The sequence below is a fragment of the Falco cherrug genome, chromosome 1, assembly GCF_023634085.1.
Source record: "Falco cherrug isolate bFalChe1 chromosome 1, bFalChe1.pri, whole genome shotgun sequence".
NCBI classification, from domain to species: domain Eukaryota; kingdom Metazoa; phylum Chordata; class Aves; order Falconiformes; family Falconidae; genus Falco; species Falco cherrug.
The window spans coordinates 15,024,934-15,050,272 of record NC_073697.1 but is presented as its reverse complement, the minus strand read 5'-3'; the positions used below and the strand labels follow the sequence as shown (position 1 = coordinate 15,050,272).

Below are 25,339 nucleotides of genomic sequence, written 5' to 3'. Positions count from 1 at the left end.
CAAGCTGAAGACTGGCCTGTAAATTCCACTCGCTCTAGGAAATGGTGCTTCTGTTTTTAAATATCAGTGCTTGGATTGGGGTTTTTAGTAACTGGTAGTGTGCTCCCAATTTCAGTATATAGAGCAAGGGATCTAGCTCTTGGGGAAAGCGTTGAGGCAACAGTTTAGTGTCCAGTCTTTCTATGATCAAGCTGTTATGCTCCATTGTTGATTCGAACTGTAGAAAACCAATTTGAATGCTTTTATGTTAGCACGACAGGTAGAATTAGTGTTATCTTTGCAAGTGAAAATAATCATTTGATATCTCAGAAAGATCAGCACTGACAAACCGTCATTTGTTAGTACCTTTTGAATGGAAGCCAAATAGGCATTAATGCTCAGAAAATGTCAAGTGGAATAAAATTGAGTTTTAGTGGCCACAAGTATGAAATTTAGAGAGTGATGAAAACCCTGGGTTAGTGTTTAGCAGAGGTAAGTTCAGTCTGGTCACATACAGGGAACAATTGAAAGAGTTCCTGTGTAGATTTTTTATGATAACCCCTCCCTAATCTCCATGGTTAGAGATTGTGCTTTTCTAACAGTAACATGATATATTTTAAAAATTACTGTAGTAAGCCAGATCAAAAGCCTATCTGGTCTGGTACCTGCCTAGCTGTGGCCAATAGATTAGGAAAATATCTAAGAACAGGAAATTTGAAAGCAATGCTTCTGCCTGGTATTCTCTCTACATCTTCAGCAGCCTTGCAAGCTAGGGCCTTTCTGAAGAAGCCGAGTGCAGATCCCACTAGATTTCATAGGCTTTCCTGTACTTGTCCATTAACTTGTTCAGTGTCTTTCTAACTGCTGCATAACCTTGGCTGCCAAGACACCTCATTGAACTTTGCAGCTAAAATACATCTCACTTGAACCCATCCTTGGCCCATTGTTTTGCCGTTTCAGTTGTTGACCCTCAAACTTTTGCCCCACGAGAAACAGTGAGTTATCATTTCTCACTCCTTTTCTTCATGGCGCTCATGAAAATACATGCATCTTTTTACATTTTGCTATCAGTCATCTTTCTATCAAGCTGAAGCTTGCAATCTCCTCGTGCATGAAATACTGTTTTCCACATGTGCATTAATTTGCATTTATCAACACTGAGTTTTATCTGATGCTTTATTGCCCAGTCACAAAATCTTTTTGAAGTTCTTTAGTTTTGATTTTGATTACCCTGTGTAATTTTGTATCAGCAGTAGACTGTCACTTTGCTGTTCACTAACATTTTGTGTTGCCTTTTTTTAATGTTTAACTGTACAAATTCTGCCTTAGATCCCTGTTGAATTCACTGCTGATCTGTCTTCACAATTAAAATCAATCCATCTGTTCTTACATTTATTTCCTACCTTTAACTAATTATTAATCCAGAGAAGATAACTGAATCATTCTGGGAATCTAATGAGCCAGGTAATATTCATCTGGATCCTCATGCATTCCTCAAAATAATCTCATGAGACCTCTACAAAAGCTATCTTGTTTTCTTTTCCTCATTATAACATTTTAATTCACATATCTAACATTATATCCTTTATTAGAGTTGTAGCTAATTTGCCTAGTATGGAAGTCGGATTTTTACGGGTCTCTCCTCCCCATGGAACATTCTTGTTCTTAAGTAATGTCTTGTTTAGCACTTCATATTATCCTGGTATTGAGGCTGATTTGAGGCAGTACCTGTGTATGTGTCCTTTAAACCTCTTGAGCAAGTACCACTTTCTTGCCCAAATCATTTCTCAGTTTGTTCTAACCCTCCTCCAATGGTGTTTCAATTTGGGACTGTTCGTCTTACCTAGAAAATAAAGATGCTGATGTAGATCTCTGCTGGAGGTCTTCCTTAGTGACCACCATCCCAAGAATACATTTTGCCTGTCTGCTGTTACCTTTTATTCCTTGAGTTCTCTTTCAATTCTTTGTTTCGCTGTGTGTGTTTTCTGGGAAAAAAAATTAAAAAGAAGCATGCAGTTCTGCTTTTCCCCACTAATTTATAGTAAGGACACAAATAGAAATAGAAAATAATGTAATCTGCGGAGATGTGGTACCTGAAATCCATACTCTATGAGGACTGCACAAAGATAATAAAATAAAGTAGTGGACTAAGTTGTGGGTTTATGCCTATATCCTGAAATCTTTCAGCTTTTCTACTTTAGAGAATTGTCTCCAATATCTTGGTATCCTGAAAGTTAACATTAGAGTTCAGTTTAAAACCAGGGAGTCATCAGTGATTTGTAGGTGCAATGATGGTATCAAGTTGATGTTCTTGTAGCAATGAGCAGGTTTCTGTGTCAGTGGCAAATGAGCACGATGCAGAATGACTGCAAAACAGGCTGCATTCTCCTGTGCTATCCAAGGGAATTTCTGACAGGCATGTCAAACTACAGAGGCCCTGATTCTGCTTTTAATTAAAAGCTATATGTTAGAGACATCTATACATTCCGTTGAAAAGTCCAGGGGAAGCTTCCACAGTAATCAGTGTCAGAATACAACCTTATGTGGTAACTAAACTTTTAGTGACTTACTGTTTCTTCACTTTATTGTCTTATTCATTAGTTATTTGAAAAAAATCACTGTATATTTCATGACCATTTCCACTCCTCCTTCCTTCATCCTTCTTTTCACAGCTTTGCTGTCTTCAGGGTTTTCTTCCATCTTTTCCCTGCATTTCTTTCCTCACAGGATGTTGACTCCTAGTTCTTTTTCTCACAGCACTGGTTAAATAATCAGAGATGAAGGGGCTTGATAGCAAAGTGTCATTATTTGAATTTAGAGAGAACATCCTAATCAAATTGGGAATGGAAGAAGCAGCTTACTCCTCAAGGGACGTTGCTTTAAGTCGTCTGCCGACTTAGGCAAGTACCACTGCATTAGATATTGGACGAATATTTTGAACCTCTTTGGGGAAACAAATAGAGGGAACAATTCAGTGAAGTGATCCTAGAAGCCTTTGGGCACTTGAGAGGAAGGGAGAGAGAGAAAGAATTTGGAATACATAAATGTAGTGAAACAGTAGAAAGCATCAGCATTCAAAGAAGGAAAGATTTGTATCTTCTAAGAGTTTTGTCTGGTCAACCAAAAAGGGAGGGCAGAGATTCAAAAGAAATGAAAAATTCAATTTGTGATCCATTGTGACTTTTTTTGGCTGATCTTCTGTTTGTAAAGGAGTCCTGAAAGGTTCAAGCCTTGCTAACTTGTTTTGGAAATTTCAGAAGATGTGGTATGTGCTCTGTGGTATGTTGTGTGAGCTTTTCAATGTTATCTTTAAAGCCAGCATATTACATTTTTCCCAGATTACTTTTTCTCACAAATGTATGATGTATATTTGAATTAAGTTGTCACGATTTATTTAAATTTTGAAAAAATATGAAGAACAAAAAAATGACAAAAAATTCATGTCCTTTATTCAAAAGCTTAACTTTTAATCTTTTACTTTACAGTGCCCTAAGCCTGCTGGGTTTTGTATTTGCTTTCTTTACCTAGTCAAGACTTACATTTAAAAGAACAATGCATAAAAGTATGTAGGTAAGAATGTAACCTTAGTTGACACTATATAACCTTTTTTGTAATAAGGCCTTATCTGCAGGTATAAGGCCCCTTTGCTTTCAAGTTAGTTAAGTAGCAGCATAATGCAATATGAGAAAAAAAAAACCGACAAATTTTTAAAATCCTGACATATATCTTTTTAAGCTTGCTGGTGTGCATTCTGCATACAATTAAATACTTAGTGCATGTTCCGAATCCCAGCATAGTTACCAGAGTGCATACACATGCACAGATGAATAAACACCAAGTTAGAACACCTTTTAAATGAAAGGATAATGTTGACACAAGAACAGACTTTTTTTATGAAGTGTCTTATTGGTAGGTTTAGGTCAGGAATTAAAAGTAGTGAAGTTTTGAAGAAACCCTAAAAATAAAGTATTTGGGGACTTCTGTTATTAAGTAGGAGTTAACTTCTGTTAAGGTACTTCAATGAACAGGTTTATATTATGTGAATTGTACGGTTGGACTATACTCCTAAAAATTCAGAGGGTATTGATTCAAGCTTTTAAACTGGAAAACTGAAAAAGTGAGATTCTCAGGCACTCGCTGATGCCTGATTCAGTGTCTCAGTTTGGGGAGAGTAGTTTATGATTCCCTTCATAGCTCACTTACGTTCAAGATAGTTCTTTATAGTCTGTTTTAAGACTATTGAGGATCTAGTTAGTATATTTTTCATTTCTCTACCCTCTCTTTTTTTTTCTTTTTTTTTTTAATATAACATCTTTAGAAGCGAGGTTCAACCATAATTTTAGTATCGTTGAGGAGAGATGGAATGCAAATACAGTTTTAAGATTTTTAATTCCCTTGGTGACTTGAGTGTGAGGTAAAAACCTTAACCTAACTTTTTACAGAAAATACCTAGCTGCACAAAAAATTTTTCATCAAAAATGCCAATTTCAGTTGCCATTAATGGAAGAATTCAGTTCAGATTATTAAAATTACAACCATTTAGTACCAATCTCTCCAGTGGTTAATGAAGAGACTTGTGAAATTTTACAAAATCAGGATTCAGTCCAGACCTGAACCACTAATTTGGCAGTGACATAGCTCACATTAAGTTGTTTGTTTACCCCTACTTTCAGTGAATAGATATTTCCTTAGCAAAGGTATTATATGCAAAATAATTAATTGGCATTGTCTTAATATGTGTAGTTGTCCACAAACAGATTCAGAACTCTTCAAAATAAATCTCTCACATTTCATAATTCAAGCTTCTCTACTAAAACTACTTTTACAATACCATTGGCTGTAGTCTTTATTTGTAAATCCTTGGGGGGGGTGTGTAATTAAACTTCAGAATAAGTTAAAATAAAATACTCTGGTTTGTTACAGTGTTATTTAAAAGCTCCCAGGGAACTGAGTTGTAAGTATTGCTCACTGTGACATGTTTTTCCTGTAAAATAGGAAAACCAATTTCATACTAAACTTGCCTTTTCATATAATTATTAATTGTGAAGCTTTTTTGCCATTACAAACAATAGTGTGAATGTATATATCTCAAAAAGATGTGTATTTGAGAAGTCTAAGCTTCTAATATAGGTGAATTTACTTAGTGATCTCTAAATTAACAATGTCCTAGAAGACCGCAGAATGATTCCCTTTTTTTGAGTTTCACTTAGATGTCTAGAATAGTAAGGAAGACTGACCAAAATTCAGAATTGATTTAGCTAACATGTGGATGTGCCTCCATGGATGTAGTCATTCTGGTGTGAATCGGGTAACATTATCCATAACATAAATAACACATCAAAATGAGACATTCAGTCATGCTTCAAACCAAAGTCTCTTAATCTATGCAAATCAATCCCGTGTTGCTGGCATTTGGCAGTGTCTAATCTGATCTTTCATGGCTGTATCCAGATGTTAGAAAGAACTAAAGTTAATACTTGTGAAACTTTCCAAATAAGAGAGCTGGTGCTGGGATTGTGTTACCTCAGAAGTACCTGCTTTTGGGAAAGATTGAAACTGTGTTGAAGTCTCACTGTTGACTTATTGTAGGCACCATCCATCTCATCGAGGTGAGGCAGCAAGTTTCGGTAGTGTCAAATGGTGGTTAGTGGTCCAAAGGAACACCTTTTCTGCCCGTCCTCTGTGTGTTGATAAAAGGAAATCTGACCTCGCTGCCTCACAAGCCATTTTGGTTCCATGTCTTGGCTTGAATTTATACTGCACCAGATCTCTAAGAGTTGCTGTAAGTTTTTGAATATGCCATTTTATGCCAGTTTAAGAAGAGGTTTGGGGGAGAATAGTACTTGGGTACAAATGATGTATGCAGGATGAAGATCTTCAGTGTCAGTAAGAAACAGAAGAGAATATTCTGGGTTTTGAAGAGGTATTGCTTACTTCACATGCACTCAGGAAGGCGTAAAAACATGCAGAATTAAATACCAATAGTAATGATATGATTAATGTATGTATCAATAAGGTGCACAAACTGGTACTTAGATTTTGATTAGTATTAGAAAACTAATCTTTGTGAAAGTTACTTTATTTGCATATTAAACAATTACATTAATGAAGAATACTACTGTTAAAATAACTGCATAACTAAAGTTCTTACCCAGAAGTAGAACGCTCAAAAACTAATGCTGACTTAGTTTTCTGTTCTGTCAAGTAAACAAGCTTGCAGGTAGGTTCAAAATATTTAATTTAATTACTATTAAAATTGAAGTCAGGGACTAGAAAGAGCATCTAGTGAAAATGTGCATTGCAGCTTACCCTAAAGCAAGAAATATTGGGCTGATGAAAGCAACCTACAGAGAATGTGAAATAACAGCCAAGTGCTGGCATTTTAGGAATGTCTGTTCATAGATGTGCAAGTTTTATTTCACATTGTCCTCACCCTTCTCAATAAGAATGACTGATAGCTTCACTTTGTGATTTCCCAGCTTTTAAGAGTCTATTTTTATTTATTTTTTATGACCAACCTTACACTTGTTAAATGTAATTTTTGCTTTATGTAACATAAAAAAGAGAACATCTGCAGTATGCTGTCCCATGAATTAACAAGAATGACTGGACATAAGACAAGAAATCCTTTAAAAACATATGTTCACATTAAATATCTGGGCTATCTCAGTAAAGAAGGTCTTATGGGGTCATTTTTGATGCAGTGCAAGTAAACCATTTCTGCTCTTCTGAAATAGTTTCTTTCAGGTTTATATTGAGCTTGTATAAAGGCACATTACATAAATAAGGGCTTAGTTTGTACATTAGTCTTTTACATCTTGGATTCTTACTAAATCCTTGTTTTTACCAACTTGATGCTTAAGAGATATTGATTTCTGCTACACATGTCTATGGTGTTTATTTTGATATGTCTGGGATTAAAAACAAAATTAACACGCATAATCAATTTTCTTAGAATTAAAAAGGGCACTTTGGTAGCTTTGGTTGCGTTCTTCTGAAGAAAAAGGAGAGTAACAGAGGTGTGATAATAAAGGGATCAATTTATTCAATCACTGGGTATAAAAACATTAGCCCTGGGAAAGAGCCTTCCTCTAAGAGCTTTAGCTGCCCAGTCTCACTTGTGTGGCACAAAATAATTTGCATTTTTAGAGAAATTTCATGTCTTCTGTGAGCTTTAGTGAAACATGAATAAATTGCTTTCTTTTCCTCTTTTTCTGATTTTATAAAGCTGAACCCATTAGGGGCTGAGTCAAACTGTAATGAAAGAAAGGCAACAACTGAGATGATGGAAACCCTGGATTAGATTTCTTAGTAGTCCAAGCCCAGCTGTCATGGCCTACGTGTCAAGTTAGTGCTCTTTGGGGAGGCCCGACAGTACATGTGAATATTTTTTTAACTGCTGTGTTACAACAGGTCTCCAAAGCAGCTAGGAATTAAACAGAGAGGCAAAGATTAAGAATTAAAAGAGAACCACAGCAAGCAGTTCACCAGAGAGATTTGCAGTCAGGCAAGTAAACCTTTCCAAGACGGGTAGCCTGCTGCCATCTGCCTGACAGGCTTGCCTGTGACCCGCCGTGCTCCCTTTGTGCGCGCTGAGTTCATGCGATAGCTGAAGGTGCACGTAAAGAAGACGGTTGTTCACGTTACTGAGTGCACTGGCCTGGCGCTGCTCTAGCACAGTCTGTCGAGTTCACGACAAACCAGTGCTCAGCTCAAAGCCTCTGCGAAAGGTTGGCATTTCTGTTCTTTCATGATACAAATATTCTTCTTAGCTGGTTCATAATATAGCAGGTACAATGTAAGCAGACCCCAGAAGAAGCCAAAGTACAGTTTCTAGTTTTATGCCTAATAAATGAATTTGCACACAGGTGATCAGGCCCAGCCACCATGGGTTTATGAAAGGCAGGTCCTGCTTGGTGAACCTGATCTTCTATGACAAGGTGACCCACCTAGTGGGTGAGGAAAAGGCTGTGGATGTTGTCTGCCTGGACCTTAATAAAACCTTTGACACCATTTACCACAGCATCTCCTGGGGAAACTGGCTGCTTACAGCCTGGACGGGTGTGCTCTTCACAGGGTTAAAAACTGGCTGGACAGCCAGGCCCGAAGAGCAGTGGTGAATGGAGCCACATCCAGCTGGTGGCTGGTCACAAGTGATGTTCCCCAGGGCTTAGCGCTGGAACCAGTCCTGTTTGATGATCGGGACAAGGGAATCAAGTGCACCCTCAAGTCAGTTTGCAGAAAACACTAAGTTGGACGGGTGTGTTGATCTGCTGGAGGGTAGAAAGGCTCTACGGAGGGGTCTGGACAGGCTGGACCCATAGGTCAAGGCCAGTTTTATGCAGTGAAAGTGTGTGAGAAGAAAAGAAGCGCCAGGTCCTGCACTTGGCTCACAACAACCCCACGCAACACTACAGGCTGGGGCAGAGTGACTGGGAAGGACCTGGGGGTGCTGGTCGGTGGCTGGCTGAACATGAGCCAGCACCGTGGCCAGGAGGGCCAGCAGCATCCCGGCTTGTGTCAGCAACAGCGTGGCCAGCGGGACCAGGGCAGTGACTGTCCCCCTGCACGGGGCACTGGTGAGGCCGCCCCTGGAATCCTGTGTTCAGGTTTGGGCCCCTCGCTGCAGGAGGGACACTGAGGGGCTGGAGCGTGTCCAGAGACGGGCAGCGGGGCTGGGGAAGGGGCTGGGGCACAAGTGTTGTGAGGGGCGGCTGAGGGAGCCGGGGTGTTTAGCCTGGAGAAAAGGAGCCTGGGGGGGCTTATCGCTCTCTGCGACTGCCTGACAGGAGGCTGTAGGCGGGTGGGGGTCGGTCTCTCATCCCAAGTAACAAGTGACAGGAGGAGAGGAAATGGCCTTGAGTTGCACCAGGGGAGGTTTAGACTGTATATTAGGAAAAATTTCTTCACTGAAAAGGTTATCAAGCATTGGAACTGGCTGCCCAAGGAGGTGATGGAATCACCATCCCTGGAGGTGTTTAAAAAAACTTTAGATGTGGCACTTAGGGACATGGTTTAATGGTGGACTTGGCACTGCTGGGTTGAACTTGATGATCTTAAAGGTCTTTTCCAACCTAAATGATTCTATGGTTCCATGATGAAACCAGGACTCTGCTGTTGGAAGAAGGGCAATTTTCAAGATTTGTGCCTGTGATATATTCCTTCTGCTGGAACAAGGCTTCACTTGAAGGCTCTTAAACCTCCAAGTAGGGATGTCTTATGCTAATTTATATAGCAAGAAATTTTGGCTATTATACCTTGTGAACTTTTTTATAAGTTTTGAATGTGATTTGATCAGAACATACAGATTACAGCATGGATTTTAAGGGCAAAGCTGCCCATTTATTTTTTTTATCAGGAAGACCTGCTTTCCTATCAAAGCACCAAACATTCATCTGGGTACAGTCTAGTGTTAAATTATCGAATTACTGTTACCTAGAGTCTTCTCTACCTAATGCTTAAAATTTATCTATCTTCCAAAGGGACTCTCACTTCCTCCTGCAAAGAGGATGATGGCACAATCAAGGGGTCCCCAGGTCTGTAGTAGATTCAGATACCTAAATTATCTTAAATTCTACAGTTGTTTGGTGAATTTGGAGAAATTGTGATATTTTCAAACCTATGTTAATTTCAAAATAGATTTCCTGGACTCTGAGACCAGTTAAACAGGAAGAAAAAAGAAAAATCTGGCAGAATCCCTCTCAGACTTGTGCCCTGGGGAAAAATTCTTTCCTTATTTCTCATCAGGTGACTTCTTCGCATGATTTACCACATCTTAGGAAGGCATTTCAAACTAGCAGCAACTGTAACTGAAACGGTGTCTGCCTCCACTTCCACTGATGCCTTTATGAGGGAAAGAAGAACTGAGAGAGTCCAGTATTTCCTTAACAGTCTAACTTATGGCAGCAACACAGAATTAACCCTGTTTCCTTTTGTCCCCTTGAATCGTGGTTGGGGGAAAGGTCCAAAAGAAACCAGATCACCTGTTGCTGCTCTCCTTCTCTCAGGCCTAGAAGTCCATGTCTCCCTTCAGCCTCGTTAGGTCTCTGCCACACTGAAAGTATCTGGTGGTGGTTCTCGCAGCTGTGCCACTGCAAGCAGGGAGTGGAGTGGCAGGGCAACAGCTTTTACTTTATGGAGACATTTGTTTGCCTGGTGGACGTTTCTAAAGCTCTGCTGTTCCTAGAGCAAAACAATGTGATTTGTATGGCATATTTCAAAGTTAATTTAAAATCACCAAAGTCAAATGTTTTCTGAAAAGACCTGGTTTGAAGCAATTTGGCAAAGCTGACATAACCATGCTGACTTCAGTGAAACTGCAGTGGTTGCATCACTTGAGGATTGGGCCCAGACTAGCCAGAGCATTTATTTTTCATTTCTAGCTTCTACTGGCATGTTCTTAAAGGTCTCTGTAGTTCTGTAACTTTTTTAAGTAGCTCACTAGTCTTATGCTGAATACTAATAAAACAGAAAATCCATTTCCATTTTTCAGTGTAATCTTTTTTTCATGTGAGTCTATTTCTCATCAAAAAAAGCAGATGACTGGCCTGAAAGCTGGAGTCCTTCACTTATCTTTAAAGATGGAAGAAGACAAGTAATGGCCTTTCAAGTTGTCCCCAGTTGTCTGGAAGAACGTGGCCATAAATCCAAAAACTAAGAGGGAGAAACCCAACACTCGGTGTTGCTCTGACCAACAAATGTATTGTTCCCAATGCCTGATGAAAAGAAGTAGGTCTGATCTTACTCTTGGTGAAATCAACAAGGAAAGCTGAGACAAAGAAGCTTCTCCAAAGTGCCTGTGGGAGTTATCTCACATAACATTATATCGATGTCACCACATGTGAATGCAAAGGCCTTGCATAAACCAGGACCTTAACTTCCAGCAGCTGTTCTTTATTGTGTTATTTTTTTAAGAGTGAAGTAGGAGCACTGTGCATCAGTCTTAGAGGAGGACTTTAGCTGCTATGGAGAACAATATTCTCCTCAGAAAACCTGAGTCACAAGAAAACTGATATTTCCGTAAGGGATTCTGTATGTTCTTTTTGAAGAACATAATCTTCCAGATGCCTCCTCTACATCTCCTTAGCCAGAGAGGATTCACTCATGCCTAAGGTGCATTAGAAAATGTAAAGCTAAAGTCAGTTAAGGAGAAACAAAAAATATCTCCCTGGCATCCTTTTTTTTGTAGCAGATATATTGCTGGATTTTCTTTGCTTCACTGGCTTTGGTTTTTGTACCCAGAAGATACCTTTGGCTAAGCTCTTGGACAACAGTTTCCCAGGGAAAAAAAAATGCATTATAGAGGCCTTGGATGATAAACAGTTTGTGAGCTACCAGCCAGAGTAGTCAGTGGAGATGCTCAAAGAAAGAACCATGAAGAAGTACTCTTACATGAAATTCTAGAAGAGTAGGTAAGCCTTTAGAGGCCACGAAACAGCAGAGCCAGACCAGGACATAAAGAATGAGAAAATGCAGAACAAGAAACTCTCAAAATTACATACAGCACTGATGTCAAAACACAGAGATAAGAGCAAAAATAACTAAAATCAGGGATACTTCTAATCAGAGCAGTCTGATACTGTATTTGAACCTCACTAAGCTAATGGTATATAATTAAGCAAGAGGTGTTTAGGTAATCTGAGCTTTCCAGCTTTTCCACCCTTTGGGACACCTTTGAGGGACCTGAATTTCAGAGAAAGGGGTGCTGAGAACTCTCTGACAGCCAGATCCTTTGAAGATATATCAAGCTGCATATTCAGAAATAAATATCACACACTACCAGTGATTTAAATACTGAGCTCCTCTGTTCAGTGACATATTTCTCTCAATGTATAGAAGGTAGGGTTTACAAAATGCAGTTATGGACTGTCCTGCTAGCCTGTCTTACAGTTTTTAATTGTGCCTTTATAACAAGTACTTAACAGACTTAATGCAGTATGTCTATATGAGTGAAAGTAAGGTATGAGGTTTCATGTGTAGCCATGCAAGAAGGTTGCATAGTAAGTGCATAAAGTAGGTCCTCAAGCAGAGTATTTAAATGTTTTACAGGACAAGGACTGTAGTGCTTTGGGGGAAGACAGCAAGAATTTTTCAGTGTAGCGGCTTGGGCATTAATTGGTCTTAGAATCATCTTAGAATCTTCATGTCTGATATCTGTGTTTTCACATCTACTGTATTGTATTAACTGAGCACCTGATACACCTTGCTTTGTTTTAAAATGAATGTAGCGATTACAATTCTGCACAGAAATTGGGAACCAATATGCTGCTTCTGTTGTGATCATTATGCTGTCTGAAACATCAGTCCACTCACTGCTTCTTTGCTCTTTGTAATGAGGTTGGATTTCATTCATAGCTCTAAAAACTCCATTAAAAACTTCTGTGCATATATCATTAAGATACACGTATTTTTGTAAAAGCCTATAGGAATATCTTTAAAAATGCTGGCAAAAGTTCTCCAGGACTATAATATACCACTTCTGTGAGCAAGATAAGGACTTCCTTTCATAAGGATTTCTAAATAGCTTTTGGGCTCAATCTTTAGTCATGGCTCGCGGCTCTCAGCAGAGATAGAGGTAGTGCGAGTGGTTTTATACTGCTTGTATGTTCTGTCCTCACCAGCTCCTCAGGGTAGCCAAGGGTGAGTTTGGCTTCTACCATGAGAGTGAGCACCCCTGCTTTGCTCAGAACTTTGCTTTCTCAGCAAGTTCCCCTGGGGCTTGTCCCGTCTTTAGGAGAGAGCAAGTAGGTTCCAGCTGTGAGAAAGCAAGTAGGTTCCAGCTGCAATCTTTATTTTGCATCTGGGTGGGGGTGAAGGAAAAGAAACTCTTCTCTGGGCCATCTGGGAATTCTGCTTTGCACTGTGGAAACCTTAATTAACCAGCTTGGCAGATGCTCAGCCTGCTTTGTGTGGCTTGGAAAACTTTGCCTTTGACTGAGAAAGTTTCAAGATACTGAATCGGAGACATTGTTTCTTTGATTTCTCCCTACCTTGGCTTGAGTAGAGCCCTAGGTGATATGCTGTATTGAAACTTCAAAGAATTTGTTGACAGTTAAGGAAAAACTGTAAACTAAAAACCAGCTGCTATTTTGTTTAGGTTTCTTCATGCTTGACATGATCTTCTTGATGACTGTTTGTCAAAGCTGATTCTTCTGTGTCACCAAAATTTGCGTAGAGTTTTTGTGATCTCTAACTTCCAGATACTCAAAAGACAGAATGTCATATTTTGGCCTTGAGAAAATCCCTTTTTTCTACCTACAGTCAACAACCAGACCTGATAGAGCTGTTATGTAAAGTGGATATTCAACAAATGGTTTCTGCAAAAGATGCTGCTATACTGTATTGTCAGTCTAGTGTATAATTTTTCAATGAACAGAACTGAAAAATGTAAGATCAAGAGAGATTTCCATTGTTGTACAAATGTCTGGCACATGCCCAAACTACATGAGAGAGAAAGATTAACTTGTCTGACGACTGTAGAATATGAATAAGTAAACAATGGAAGTTATTAGGCAGGGACAAATTCATATTCCCGTTAGGTTTTCTCATCCAAACCAGAAAAACCTTGCACTTTCCTTATAGTGCCATAGTCTGAGCAGGCTCTTTAAAAGCATATCAAATAAATTCTGGTTCTCATTCATAAACTTACCCATCTGTGAAGCCTTTATTCAGAGAAACCTACCTGCTCAAACATTTGCTGCAGTTCATTAAAGGCTCCCATTTGTACTCATAAAGACTCATTCATTGCCCTGAATAATATATATGGTATACTGAAACAGAACCAACTCTCGCTTTTACAATCTAAATTAAACAACTTTGTCTAATAAAGGAAGCACTGGCTCATTCCTAACTAGGCCATAAGCCCTAAGGGTCTTGTATGTGTGCATTTATTTATTTATTTTTGCCATATTTTCCTACAAGGATCTGAAAGCTAAGTGAACCAAGCTGACAAAATTGTTTCTCTTTTTCTGCCTGCTTAGAAAGACTGAAGCGAGTATGGGCACAATTGTACTGAAGCAAATGCTTGTCCATAAACTTATTCTAAAATGCAATTGGATGATCTGTCCTTTTCTCGGTCCCACCTTCTAACCTTTCTAATCTTGAGAGTTCATCTCTATTATACGTGGCTTTTACAAATGCCCGTGATTAATAACCGCTGTGATTCATTAGCCTGTGTTGTTGGTATCGTTTCCCCAATGGGAGCATTTGCTATCTGGGGATAGTCTGCGATTACTCTGCCTCGTGGAACAGTAAGATGCTTTCAATCTAATGCGCTGTCCATGTTTTAGCATAAAATAATATTAAGGCATCCACATAATGGAACCGTCTGAAGATCCATTTTATTAAGCACTGAAAGAAAATGTGTGTGTGTTTGTATGTGCAAGGGAAACATAATCAGCAAATCTTTTTCACCAGAAACGTAATTTCAGTGAGTGTTTTGCATAAAGATGCAGCTATTTTGAGGTATAGTTCTTTGGATGTGAGGTTGAAAAAAAATACTCCATAGCCAACATCTTACCTGGTACAATTAACTTACTCAAATTATGTATGACCTATTGAAAATAGGAAAAATAGGAAACAGAGGTAGGTTTATTGTATTTATTCCATTTTGCTGGTATTTATTTTAAATGCAATCTACCTTCAACTACAAAGCTGTAGTGCTCTTAAAAGATTACTGTTTCAAGTTATTTCACATACCTTAACAGAGCATGTAACCTTTTTACATTATATGATCAACTTTTTGACAGTGCAGGGCCAGCACAGCTAATGGAATAATAGCCTGCAGGGTCCAGCTAAATGATATACGAATATAATCAACCTTTGTGATGACTATTCAAAAGTAATCCCTTTAGCTTTCAACTGCAACATATATTTCAAGCAGGCAAAGCCATATGAAGAAAATCTCTGCAGACTCCGCTGATACAATATGGCCTTCATATCCCCACAGTGTGTTTGCTGCTCACAGTGAGTTTTAAATTTAAGGTAATGGCTACTGTATATTCATGTGAGCATAGAACAATACCTTTGATTTGTTGGAGAAATGTTACATTAGCTACCAAGGGCCCTATTCAGTAAACTCTGACACAACCCTTATATATGGTTTACTGCTTATTCTAAATGGAATATGGCTGATAAAAATGCTTTGCATGCCCAAATTGTACAAATTCATTAATCTTTATATTCATAAAACCTCCCAAGTACAACTGCCTCCATTCCAAGTGAACCCCCAGTCAGGATACATGGCTAAACAAGTAGGGCCAATCTGCTTTTTAAAAAAGCGTTGCATCAATTTTCAGTTATCAAGACAGAAAAAAAGTAGGAGGATCTTCTGCAAGTTGGGACGTGCATGTTGTTGGCAGTCATATTACTTTCTGCTGTGTCTTTATTCCGACACCATTACATCATTCTACAGATTATATAACTGAAAACAGCTGAATGACCTTTAAAAATGCAAGTAATTTTTAAATTACAACAATGAATTATATCCAATCAGTTGCATTATGCCACCTTGATAATCTAGCATACCCAGCCAAATCATGGGGAGGGTATAAAGAGTACAGTGAGATATGTCTTGCTTTTTCTCCCTTTTGTGACAAAAATTCAGAATTGGCTAATAGTGAATCTGAATAGGTGGAATTAATTGTATTAAAGGAAAATAGGTATAATGAAAACACTGCATTGCCTTCTATTACTACTGTTGTATGTACAATACAGTAAGAGTTTACCCACGTTTGCAGCCGTTGCCAATGTGGTGGTTTTGTTTGCATACATGTACCTAAATACTTGTGAAAACATAACAGCACTGTTGCTGTCTTTGGTTTGAGCTGCTGTATTATAGGATTTTACACCACTTCAGCAAGTTGGATATAGTGGAAGAGTAGGACAGGGTATGGACTTTTCTCCTATTTGTTTGCCATGTCACTTCTTAAGCCAGCAGAAAATTAGTGCATCCTCAGCATCCTGCAGCAGAGAGTTCCAAGGGTCAGTTGGCAATGCATGAAGAACCCCTTCCTTTGTCTCCAAGCCCGCCACCTGCTACTTTCAGTATCTCCTACCTCATGAAAATGAGTGAAAAATGGTTTCTGGGTCACCTGCATGCTAGTCACATTCATAATTTTGTCATCTCCTCAAAATGTTGCCTGTTTGGTTTTTTTTCAAAGCACGTTCAACTCCCCAAAACAATAGGCCTCTTAGGATTCTCCATCAGTTTGTGGAGCTTTCCAGTGGAGTTCTTGTTTCATAAAGTCCAACAGTCTCCAAGTAATACAAAACTTGGATTTGAATGCTTTCCTATCATGTGGGCATGCATGCTTGGGAACACAGGTGTTGCTTGTATAATTTTCTTTATAGTCTTTGAGAGAATGGTGCCTAAAATTCCTGTCCTCTCTGGAGTTAGTGATCATTTTAGCGCCAGTCTTTGTAGGTGTGGGTTTCATTTTTTTCTATGACTTTGTTCTAATTATATTGTGTAAAGGACTAGCAGCTCTTCTTAGCTTTCTCTCAGAAACATAATGAAATAATGAGATTTTTAGAAGTGTAACGATCTTTAGATAGACACATGGAAACAGCAAGAACAGAGATGCCAATTCTAGCTGCACTGAAAATTCAACCAGACAATTTTAATTATATTTTATCAACAGCAGTGATAATATGTCAGGAACATCCTATTATGATTAATTATATTTACATACTATTAATACATATTAATGTTTATCTCTGCATTTTGCACAACACAATAAGATAGAAGGAGAATGCTTGATGGTGTGATCTGTGGTGGTATATATGTATTATCATTATGAATATGAGATGCTTTTATTGTTCCCAAATAGCACAGGCCAAACAAATGCCAAGAAAACATTTATGGCTCAGTATTCCATCAGTTATCCTTGATATGCTTCATATTTGCTGGGAGGATAGAACTGTTAATCAGACAATAATAGCTTGGTGTCCACGTGTGAAGGCAGAAGGCCAAAAGGTGCATGAGAGAAGCAATTTATGCCATAATTCCCCATCTGTCATGTGCATATCCCCACTGTTTTTTGGATGTGTCCGTGTATGTAAGGTACGTTGCTGTCAGAGGCATACTTTTATGTGTGATTACTTGCAAATATGTACGTTACTACACATACCTAGTCACATTTTGGGCTTGAGTCATACACCTGTCTCGCACCACTTTTTCAACAATGAGCTTCCACTAGAAAGAGCAATAACACCACACTGGTGTAAAGCTGGGGTGGAGCAAGGTACTCCAGACCCCTGGTTAGCACCTCTGAACTGCATGAGGCTCTCAGCTGCTTTGCTGTGTGTGAGTCTCCAAGCCAAACTGAGAAGCTACAGACTCTGCAGCTGTGAGCAGAGCCCCTTGAATTCGATTAGGTTTTATTAGATGATTTTTTTTAGACATGGTCTGCTAGTAAAGGAATTTCCACTCAGGTACTTAAGGCCTGGTTTCAGAAAATGTTGCTACATTGTTAAATGTACGTTGTTAGAGTAAACCACTAACGTACATGTTGCCCCCTTGCAAAATTTGATTCATGTGATAACTTACACTAATTCACAGATATTCTGCATAGATTTACTTATCCTATTCTTATTTGCATACAACTCTGAAGTCCTAATTAGCAGTTATACCTAATAAAACCTATGATATGACAAAACATACATTTTATTGAGTCTTCAGTAGTCCGGTAGTTTGCATCTCTTCCAAACATTGCACCAGCAGAGACACTGCTTTGAACATTACTTTTCATCTCCATCAGAACTGGATTAATATATTTATTTTGGACATGAGTTAAATTAGGATGCCATATAAGCACCATTGGTATTGGTGTGACTGAAAGAGAGAGTCCTGTGTGACTGAAAGAGAGAGTCCTGTTTTAATCATCACAGTGCAAAGAGGTAGTGACAAATTGAGAAGGATCCAACCAAGGATTACTCAGAGGTCAGAAAACATGAGCTCCTTTCAAATATTGAAGGCTGCATTCGCTTAGCCTCAAAAAGAAAAGATTAGAGGAAGGAAAACAGTCTCTGAAGCTGTAAGAGGTTATTATAAAAGAGGATGGTGTTCCTTTGCTACCTAAGGTAGAACAAGGCAAAAATCAGCTTAATTTGCAATAAATATTTATCTTAAGTATTAGGGAAGAAACTGAGCTATAAGATTGTGAAACACTGGAACAGAGAGATCAGGGATGTTGTGAAATGGCTTCATCAGAAGCCTTTGAGAATAGATTTGACAAATAAATGTCAGGGAGGGACTAGATATATGTGCACTTTCTTCATTTGAGAAGTGAACCAGATCAGTAGTTCCCAAAATAGGAAACAATCCCAAGGGATGGTGTGGTTGTAACTAGGCAGAGGGAGGTATGTTGCTGGAGAGTCACTGGGAAAAGAGCAGAAAGTGCAGCTGGGGGGTGGCAGCTTGGTGCGAAAATGGAGCAAGGAAGGAACAAGGCTGAGCATCACAGATCACAGCAGCAAAGGAAGTGTGTGGCTGCCAAAAACTGTGGAGTTAAGCCATTGCCTCCCAGCCACCCGCTCATTTGATCACATCCTATTAGGACCGCACTGGGAGGTGGCAGCCCTACTTATGCAGTCCCCTCACCCTGCTCTTGCTTTGCACTGCTCACTTTCCCTGGGCGGTCTTCTCACTGCCTGCCATCTTTCAGTGCTGTCTTTGCCATCACCTTCTCCCAAATGCATCTTCCTTGTTGGGTCCCAGCTGGACCCACCTGGACCTGTCCTGCAAAACTGGCCTGTTTAGGAACTGCACAGAAGCGCAGGAAGTAAGAACAAAAATCCCTGCCAATTCTGTGTTTCTAGGATTATATCTTATGTGGCTTGCCTCTGTGTTGTCTTAGATTTCCTTCTCTTGTGACTTTTTATTGTATTGCATGTTTTTCAAATAAACCTTCTAGGCTTTTTTACCAGTTAGAATGTTGTAAGTCTAAAGCACTAATGCACTTTTTATTTTTTTAATAACAGAACTTGATAAAGAAACAAGTGCTTCAAAGCCCCTGTGAGTTTCTTCCAAAGACGCCAGTTATAGATCCTTCCTGGTACAGTATTTGCTTTTAATCCATAGTCTATATACCAATATGCTGATTTTTGCAAAATGACATTGGTATCAAAATTTAACCTGATTTTGACAGGGAGTTGCACATCATCTCTGGTCTACTTTGTCCAAATAACAGTATTTTTCCTGCTCATAAATGAACAAATTCACATTTCCTTCATATTTTTAACTTATTCTCCCAGTTTTAGAATTTATATTGCTTTTGCTTATGTAGTTGCTTTTAATTTACAGAAATAAGCCTTTGAGATAGAAAAGCTATTAACCAGATGCTGAATGCAAATATAAAACAAGTAGATATCAAAGTGTATATATAAACTTACAAAAATTGCTGGTTTTTTATTTGCTGTTTTTCTCTATAGAAAATGCCTGCCTACTACAGAGAAGCTAATAGATGAGTACAGGAGATCCTTGAAAAGTCGTGCAACAAAGTAGGAATTTTGGTGGGGATTTGTCATTTAAATGGGAGCAGTGTTGCAATGCAAATATCTGAGAGCTCTAAGTTCTTTTATGACTGAAGTGTGACTTCAATGTGTATTACATGTTTTTATCAAAAATAGCTGGTGTCACTGAAATAAATACAAAAGAGTAATGTAGAATAGAAACTTTGCATCTTGTGCCCCTAATGTGTATTGTCTTCCAAAATGTCAAGATCTTTCTGTTAAGATACGAAACATCATTTATGCCTACTGAGTGGGCGTCCAAGATGCTCAATACCTTGTAAGATCAGGTTCTAAATGTGTCTGGAGAGTTTTCTTTAAATCCCAGATTATCGTCCCTTTCAGAAAAAATAAACCACAAGCTCAATGCCTTATTCATAGGGCTATCAGTGACTTTAGCATCTGTGCTTAACAGTTGCGGTTCAACTGTAACTTGATAGACTAGATCCAGCCTGGGTGCCACACTATGGTGCAATTTTGATCTAATCTGTAACACAGGTTGGACCCAAATCACAACTAAGTTTGTTTAAAATCTGGTTGAGCACACGCATGAAACCATTGAAAACCTGCACAACCAAAGCATTTGAAATGCCATTGACCGTCTCAAATGTACCGTCAATCTATAGGCACGGCTGAAACAACTATATTTAACAATGAAAGTGCATCTGGTAGAATGCCACATTTTCAAAATTGAACCCAAAATTCTCTTTTGTACAAAGCCTGTATTCATTCACATGATCAGGTAAACTAAAATTCTGCCTAGATTCTTTTTGATAAATAATCTGAAGCACTGATTCTGGAGCGTGTGTGAAGGATTGTCTCCTATTTTGAGCTGATTAAATTCTTGACGGGGTTCACCACATGGCCCACAGCAGTCTGACTCCTGTGGTCTTCAGAGTCCTCAAAGGGCATTTTCCAATTACCATCACTGTTGACCTAAAGAAGAATTAAAGGAGAGAAAATGTTGGTTATCACTTTGCAAAATATACATAAAAGCAGGATTTGGAACCTTTGAATTTTATTTTGAAAAACTGATACAAGCTTTCATAATGGAATTTATTTTAAAAACTGTTCCTTCAAACTACATAAACAAAGCTTTATGAATCTCAATAGTCAACCATTCCTTTCTTCAAACAGAGGTTTCCAGATTCAGAGTTTGAAGCAAGGTCCATTAGACCTGTAATCAGTTTTTATGACAGTCTTTGAGCAAGCAATAGCCTTTGCCGTAGTAATAACTCAATTCATGGTTTTCTTCAGGTTTGCAATTTAAGTAACTGGTTGACATGTGACAGTAAGGTTTCTCCCTGTTAAGGCATGGTAAAAGTGTATCATTAACTAGCTCTTATTAGACCATTGTTGACCAAGGTACTGTGTACATGCAGTATAAATACAAATACCTCAGTAATCTTATTTTTTTACCCAGAGGTCTTTATAGTCTGAACACCAAGCTTATTACGACAATGTTTATTTAGAATGTTCTTATAAGGCTGAAAAGTTGTATAGGAATATTCCTACATGCAATTATGCACGTACATAAGCATACAAATCTCTTGACTGAATGCTAAAAAGAGGTAAACACTTTATGAAAACCAGGCCGAGAAACAGGACCATGAATTAAATATAAACAATAACTATCCAGTCTACCCCTTAGATTTTAATGCTATTGATATGAGATATGAAAAATATTATAAAAACATTAACCTTCAAACTCTTCTAATCTTGGTAAATATAGCATGACTGCTTGTAAGAGGTTGCTGGTTTGACATATTTGGAATTTCTTTTATCAGAATATTGTCCAAAAATGGCATATTTGAATTTATCTTTCATAGTTTAAAAAATATATAAAATTACATAAAACAAGCAGACATTCTAGAAAAGATAATTGTCAGTTTTTCAAGGACAAGTTTCTAAATTCCTAAGGGTTATGAACCCCATGTACATTTCTGCAGCAGCTGAACGTTCTATGTATGTGTCCCAGAAGTTATTAAGCAGTTATGTTAAACAGCATCCATGGCCATCATTACTTTTTGCCAGTCTACACTCATTACTAAGTGATAGCTTTTGTATGCTTGTGAAAAAATGGTCATAAATTAATCCTCTGAGGCATTACCTCTCCTGTACTTTTTTAACAATACTTTTTAGTCATAAAGCTTTTAATAAAAATAAGGGGACTTTTATCATCCTATAATAATGGAAGTTCAATGTGTGTTCTTCAGAGCCAGGAATCTTTGGGAGAACATTATGTTTATTGAGCTTTTAAACGTACCTGCCTGCCATCCCAGTAACAATTTGTCTGACGAGTAACTATCTGGCAGAATGCAGGTGGTGTGCTCCTTGCAGACTTCTTCAGCAGGAAAACAAAGGCTCTGCTTTCCCCTTCAAATGGATGGGGTGAGGAGGTTAGGCAGAATGTCGTTCCATACGTTATACTTTGGGCAGGGTCCTGGAATAAACCTCTCCAGCTGTTAGAAGCAGCCAGAGCTCCATGGGTCACGGGCAGGCCTTGGTGTTAACACCTCGCATGATCCAGCTGAAAGCACGGTGCTCACTGACACTTGGCTGCGGTGTCAGCTCAGTACTTCTTCAGAAAAAACATCACCACTTTCTGAATTACCAACACTTCTTCCAACATCACTTTTCTTTGGTGATCTCTTGTCAGACATAGTCCTGCGCACAAGATCTGCTGAGATCAGAGCTCAGATTAGTACAGTGGAACTTTTGTCCTTTGTCTCCTTACATGAGAGATGCTCTGATTTCTTTAAGGAGCTCCTCATACAGAACTGAATTCTTTTCCACTCTGCCTGGTTCATTATCATTGCAATCCTTGCTCCAAGTTTTTGCAGAAAGCCTCTAATCTCCTGACCCTTAAGACTTCGCGATCAGAAAGGAGGACTCGGAGAGATTATGAATTGCAGTTGCAAGTTTTTCTGTGCTCTGAGAAATTATAGACATAATTGACTTTAATGAAGTTAGGTAAGCACCTAAATCAACTTAACCTGTAATGCTGGTTGTCTGTTTCAAAACAAAAACTTGTCAAACGTATTATGGCAGATGAATCTTTGAGTAGTTCTGAAGTGTAATATCAATGTCTCTAAAATCTATGTATTGCGGGTGCCTAAGGCATGCGACACTGACAATTAAGGCTGCTTTTTGAATAGGGTTTTAGTAGGTTTCACTGTGTATTGACTAACAATTCATAGCAGAAGGGAAGGTTGTATCTCAGAAAGGATTCTGTTTATAATTATGAAAAGCATGTTTTCTGACCATTAATAGGGTATATCTTGTTAATTATGATGATATATATGGTATTTCACCTGTGAAGCCATTTAGAAAATTAATGTTTGAGTCATAGAAAGGTCATTGCCATTCTGGAAGGAATCCATTCATCTCTAAATAGGCCATCCGAATATAGACTAAGAAATACACTATATATAATTACCTAGAAATAGATGGAATAAATAAGATTGATGATAGGTATTACTAAAGCCACACTTTAGTTTCCTGCTAGGAAAAAGTAGAACATAACTGGCAGAAACAATAATATACATGTAAAAATGCAAGAAATAGGTTAGTCTTAAGTAGTTTTATAAGATTCAGCTATTACACATGAGGTGAGAACTCATCAGCCTGGAGAAGTGGTGTACATCAAGGACTTTGTCCTGAGATTCAGTTATTTCTGAGGACAGCTCCTACAAAGAGAATGAAGACGGATTTTTTTTTTCCCCCTGAAACTGTGTCTTGTTTGACAGCATAATTTCATAGTATCTCTGTATTTGCCATACATGCTAACAAGTACATAGAATGTATGTGCTGTCTTTGGAGATAAACAAATAAACATGTTAATGAATATTTCCATGTGTGAGTCTTCTTTTGACACAGGCATATCACCGAAGAGTGATGCTGAGCATGAAGGAGCCCAGCAGCTATGATGGTAAAGCACGTTGCCAGGGGTTTAACCTTAGGAGATAAACTTTTCTCTCTAAACATTTACAGTTTAGTTTTTAAAAATACAGAATAAAAGTCCAGAATGGCTGTTGGTCAAGTGAGCTCTCAAGCCCATTTAGCAGAGGAGGAAAAAGAGAGAAAGGTGCAAGTGTGCCTTTAATTGAAAGCCTGTTGTTTAATCTTATCTCATCTGTGGGACGGACAAAGTGAGTCAGCCACAATGCTCGCTTGGAGGAATTAATCTGAAGAGGTGAGAAAGCAATTCAGTAACTAAAATCCCCTGTCCCCATCCCTGCTGAATGAATATGTCTGTTTCACTAGATTAACAATGAAGTTACTTGTTTGTTTCATCACTACATGAAAGGCGGACAGACAACTTTGCAACAAAAGCGCAGCTGACCTGGGTGAGATCTGAAGTGCTGGCGATGGCCCTCCCTGAAGTCACGGGGGGCTGATGGTGTGCAGCCCCTGAAGCATTGCTCGGCTCTATGTAGGATCGCGGCATGGGGGAAGGTCTCCGTTTGTCCCAGCAGCTACCCATTCTCCAGCTCAGTTCTGCAGCTTGGCCACCTGCAGTATGGGTAGACAAGATCTGTGGACAGCAGATTTTCAGTAGCACATGGAAGACCCAGGGACTGGAACTTGAGTGTCCTAGGAGGAGCATTTGGGAGTGGCAACAGCTCCTGGCTCCCACTCAGCTCTGAACCCAGCTAGGACTGAGATTTCTCCCCTGAGACAGACTGATGAGAGGTAAGCTTTGTCTCTGAGAGGCAGCTTCCTTCAACACCAGCTCTTGTAACTGCCACATTTAGCCCCCAGTCTGGGACATACCTATCCATTTATAGAGGTATATCACCTTTGAAAGGTTGTCTGCCTCCTACACTGAGCTATTCTGTCCCTAGCAACATTGCTCCCTGGTCTTCCTGGACTATTTCAGTTCACCATTCAGTTCACCATTTGTAATTGAAGTGGCTTGAATCTGGCCTTAACCACAGCCGTGCCTCTAAAAATGTCTTCAAAGAGCCCTCCCAGAAGCATGGTGGTCACTGTTATTTTCTCCTGTTTTCTTTTGTAAGAGTTGTCTGCCTCCTGGCTCCTCAGCATCCGTTGACTGAGAAAATTAGACACTCTCCCTTTCCACGTAAGTACCAGGAAATTGGTTTCCCTGGCATTGCTGTCTGCTTTCTGGGCAGCCCAGACTCACACCAGGCTCACAGTACAGATTAAAACAAAATTTATTTATGATAAGGGAAGTTCAGGATTACCTGGCTTCTGTCTCCAGGCCCCACTCTCTCCCAGCAGCCCCTTTAACTTTTACATTCTGAATTGCAATGAGCTTTCATGTCTGCTGAGCCCTGATGCTCTCAGAGGAGCTCTGTGATATTAGAATATTTTGATGAATTAGAGCCCTTGCTTTTATTTCGCCACTGCAAACCTCTGTTCTGGGAGAGCATCACCGATGCATTCACATTTTGCAGTGCATTTGGCAGAAATGGCTAAACAAGCTTGAGATGGGGACAGTTAAGCAGAAAGGGGTGAGGATTTATGGCACTTCGAATTCTTACTGTCACACTGAAATCCAGTACTAGCATACTGCTTTTGCGTGGGGGGCAGGGAAGGGTGCGTCTGGCCTTGCCAGCAACAACAGAGTAGATCATGTGCACAGAGCCAGCGGTGAGTGGACACCCGTGCAAGCTTGTAAAATGTAACTGCTCCTGCGCTGATTGTACGGAGGCTCTAATGGCAGTCAGCATCTCCCTTGTGTGGCAAATGCTTCTTTTTTTTAAATTATAGCTGTAGGTCAGCCAAGTGGCTGTGTACCTACCATGCCACCGGTGCCTGGGGCTCTACAAAAGCAATACAACCAGCGTTGGCACTGCATACTCTGAAAAGCTAAGGGGGAACA

At 39.1% G+C, this 25,339-nt stretch overlaps 1 protein-coding gene across 1 annotated transcript in view; it reads left to right on the top strand.

The window, feature by feature from the left end:
* TTC29 (tetratricopeptide repeat domain 29) overlaps nt 1-23,304 on the top strand; it is a 213,863-nt gene extending 190,559 nt beyond the window's left edge. The window contains exons 12-13 of the mRNA XM_027807747.2: nt 18,961-19,034; nt 19,411-23,304. Of these exons, the coding sequence (XP_027663548.1) occupies nt 18,961-18,998 (38 nt within the window). The 3' untranslated portion in view covers nt 18,999-19,034; nt 19,411-23,304. The remainder of the gene's footprint in view (nt 1-18,960; nt 19,035-19,410) is intronic.
* Nucleotides 23,305-25,339: the final 2,035 nt, after the last annotated feature.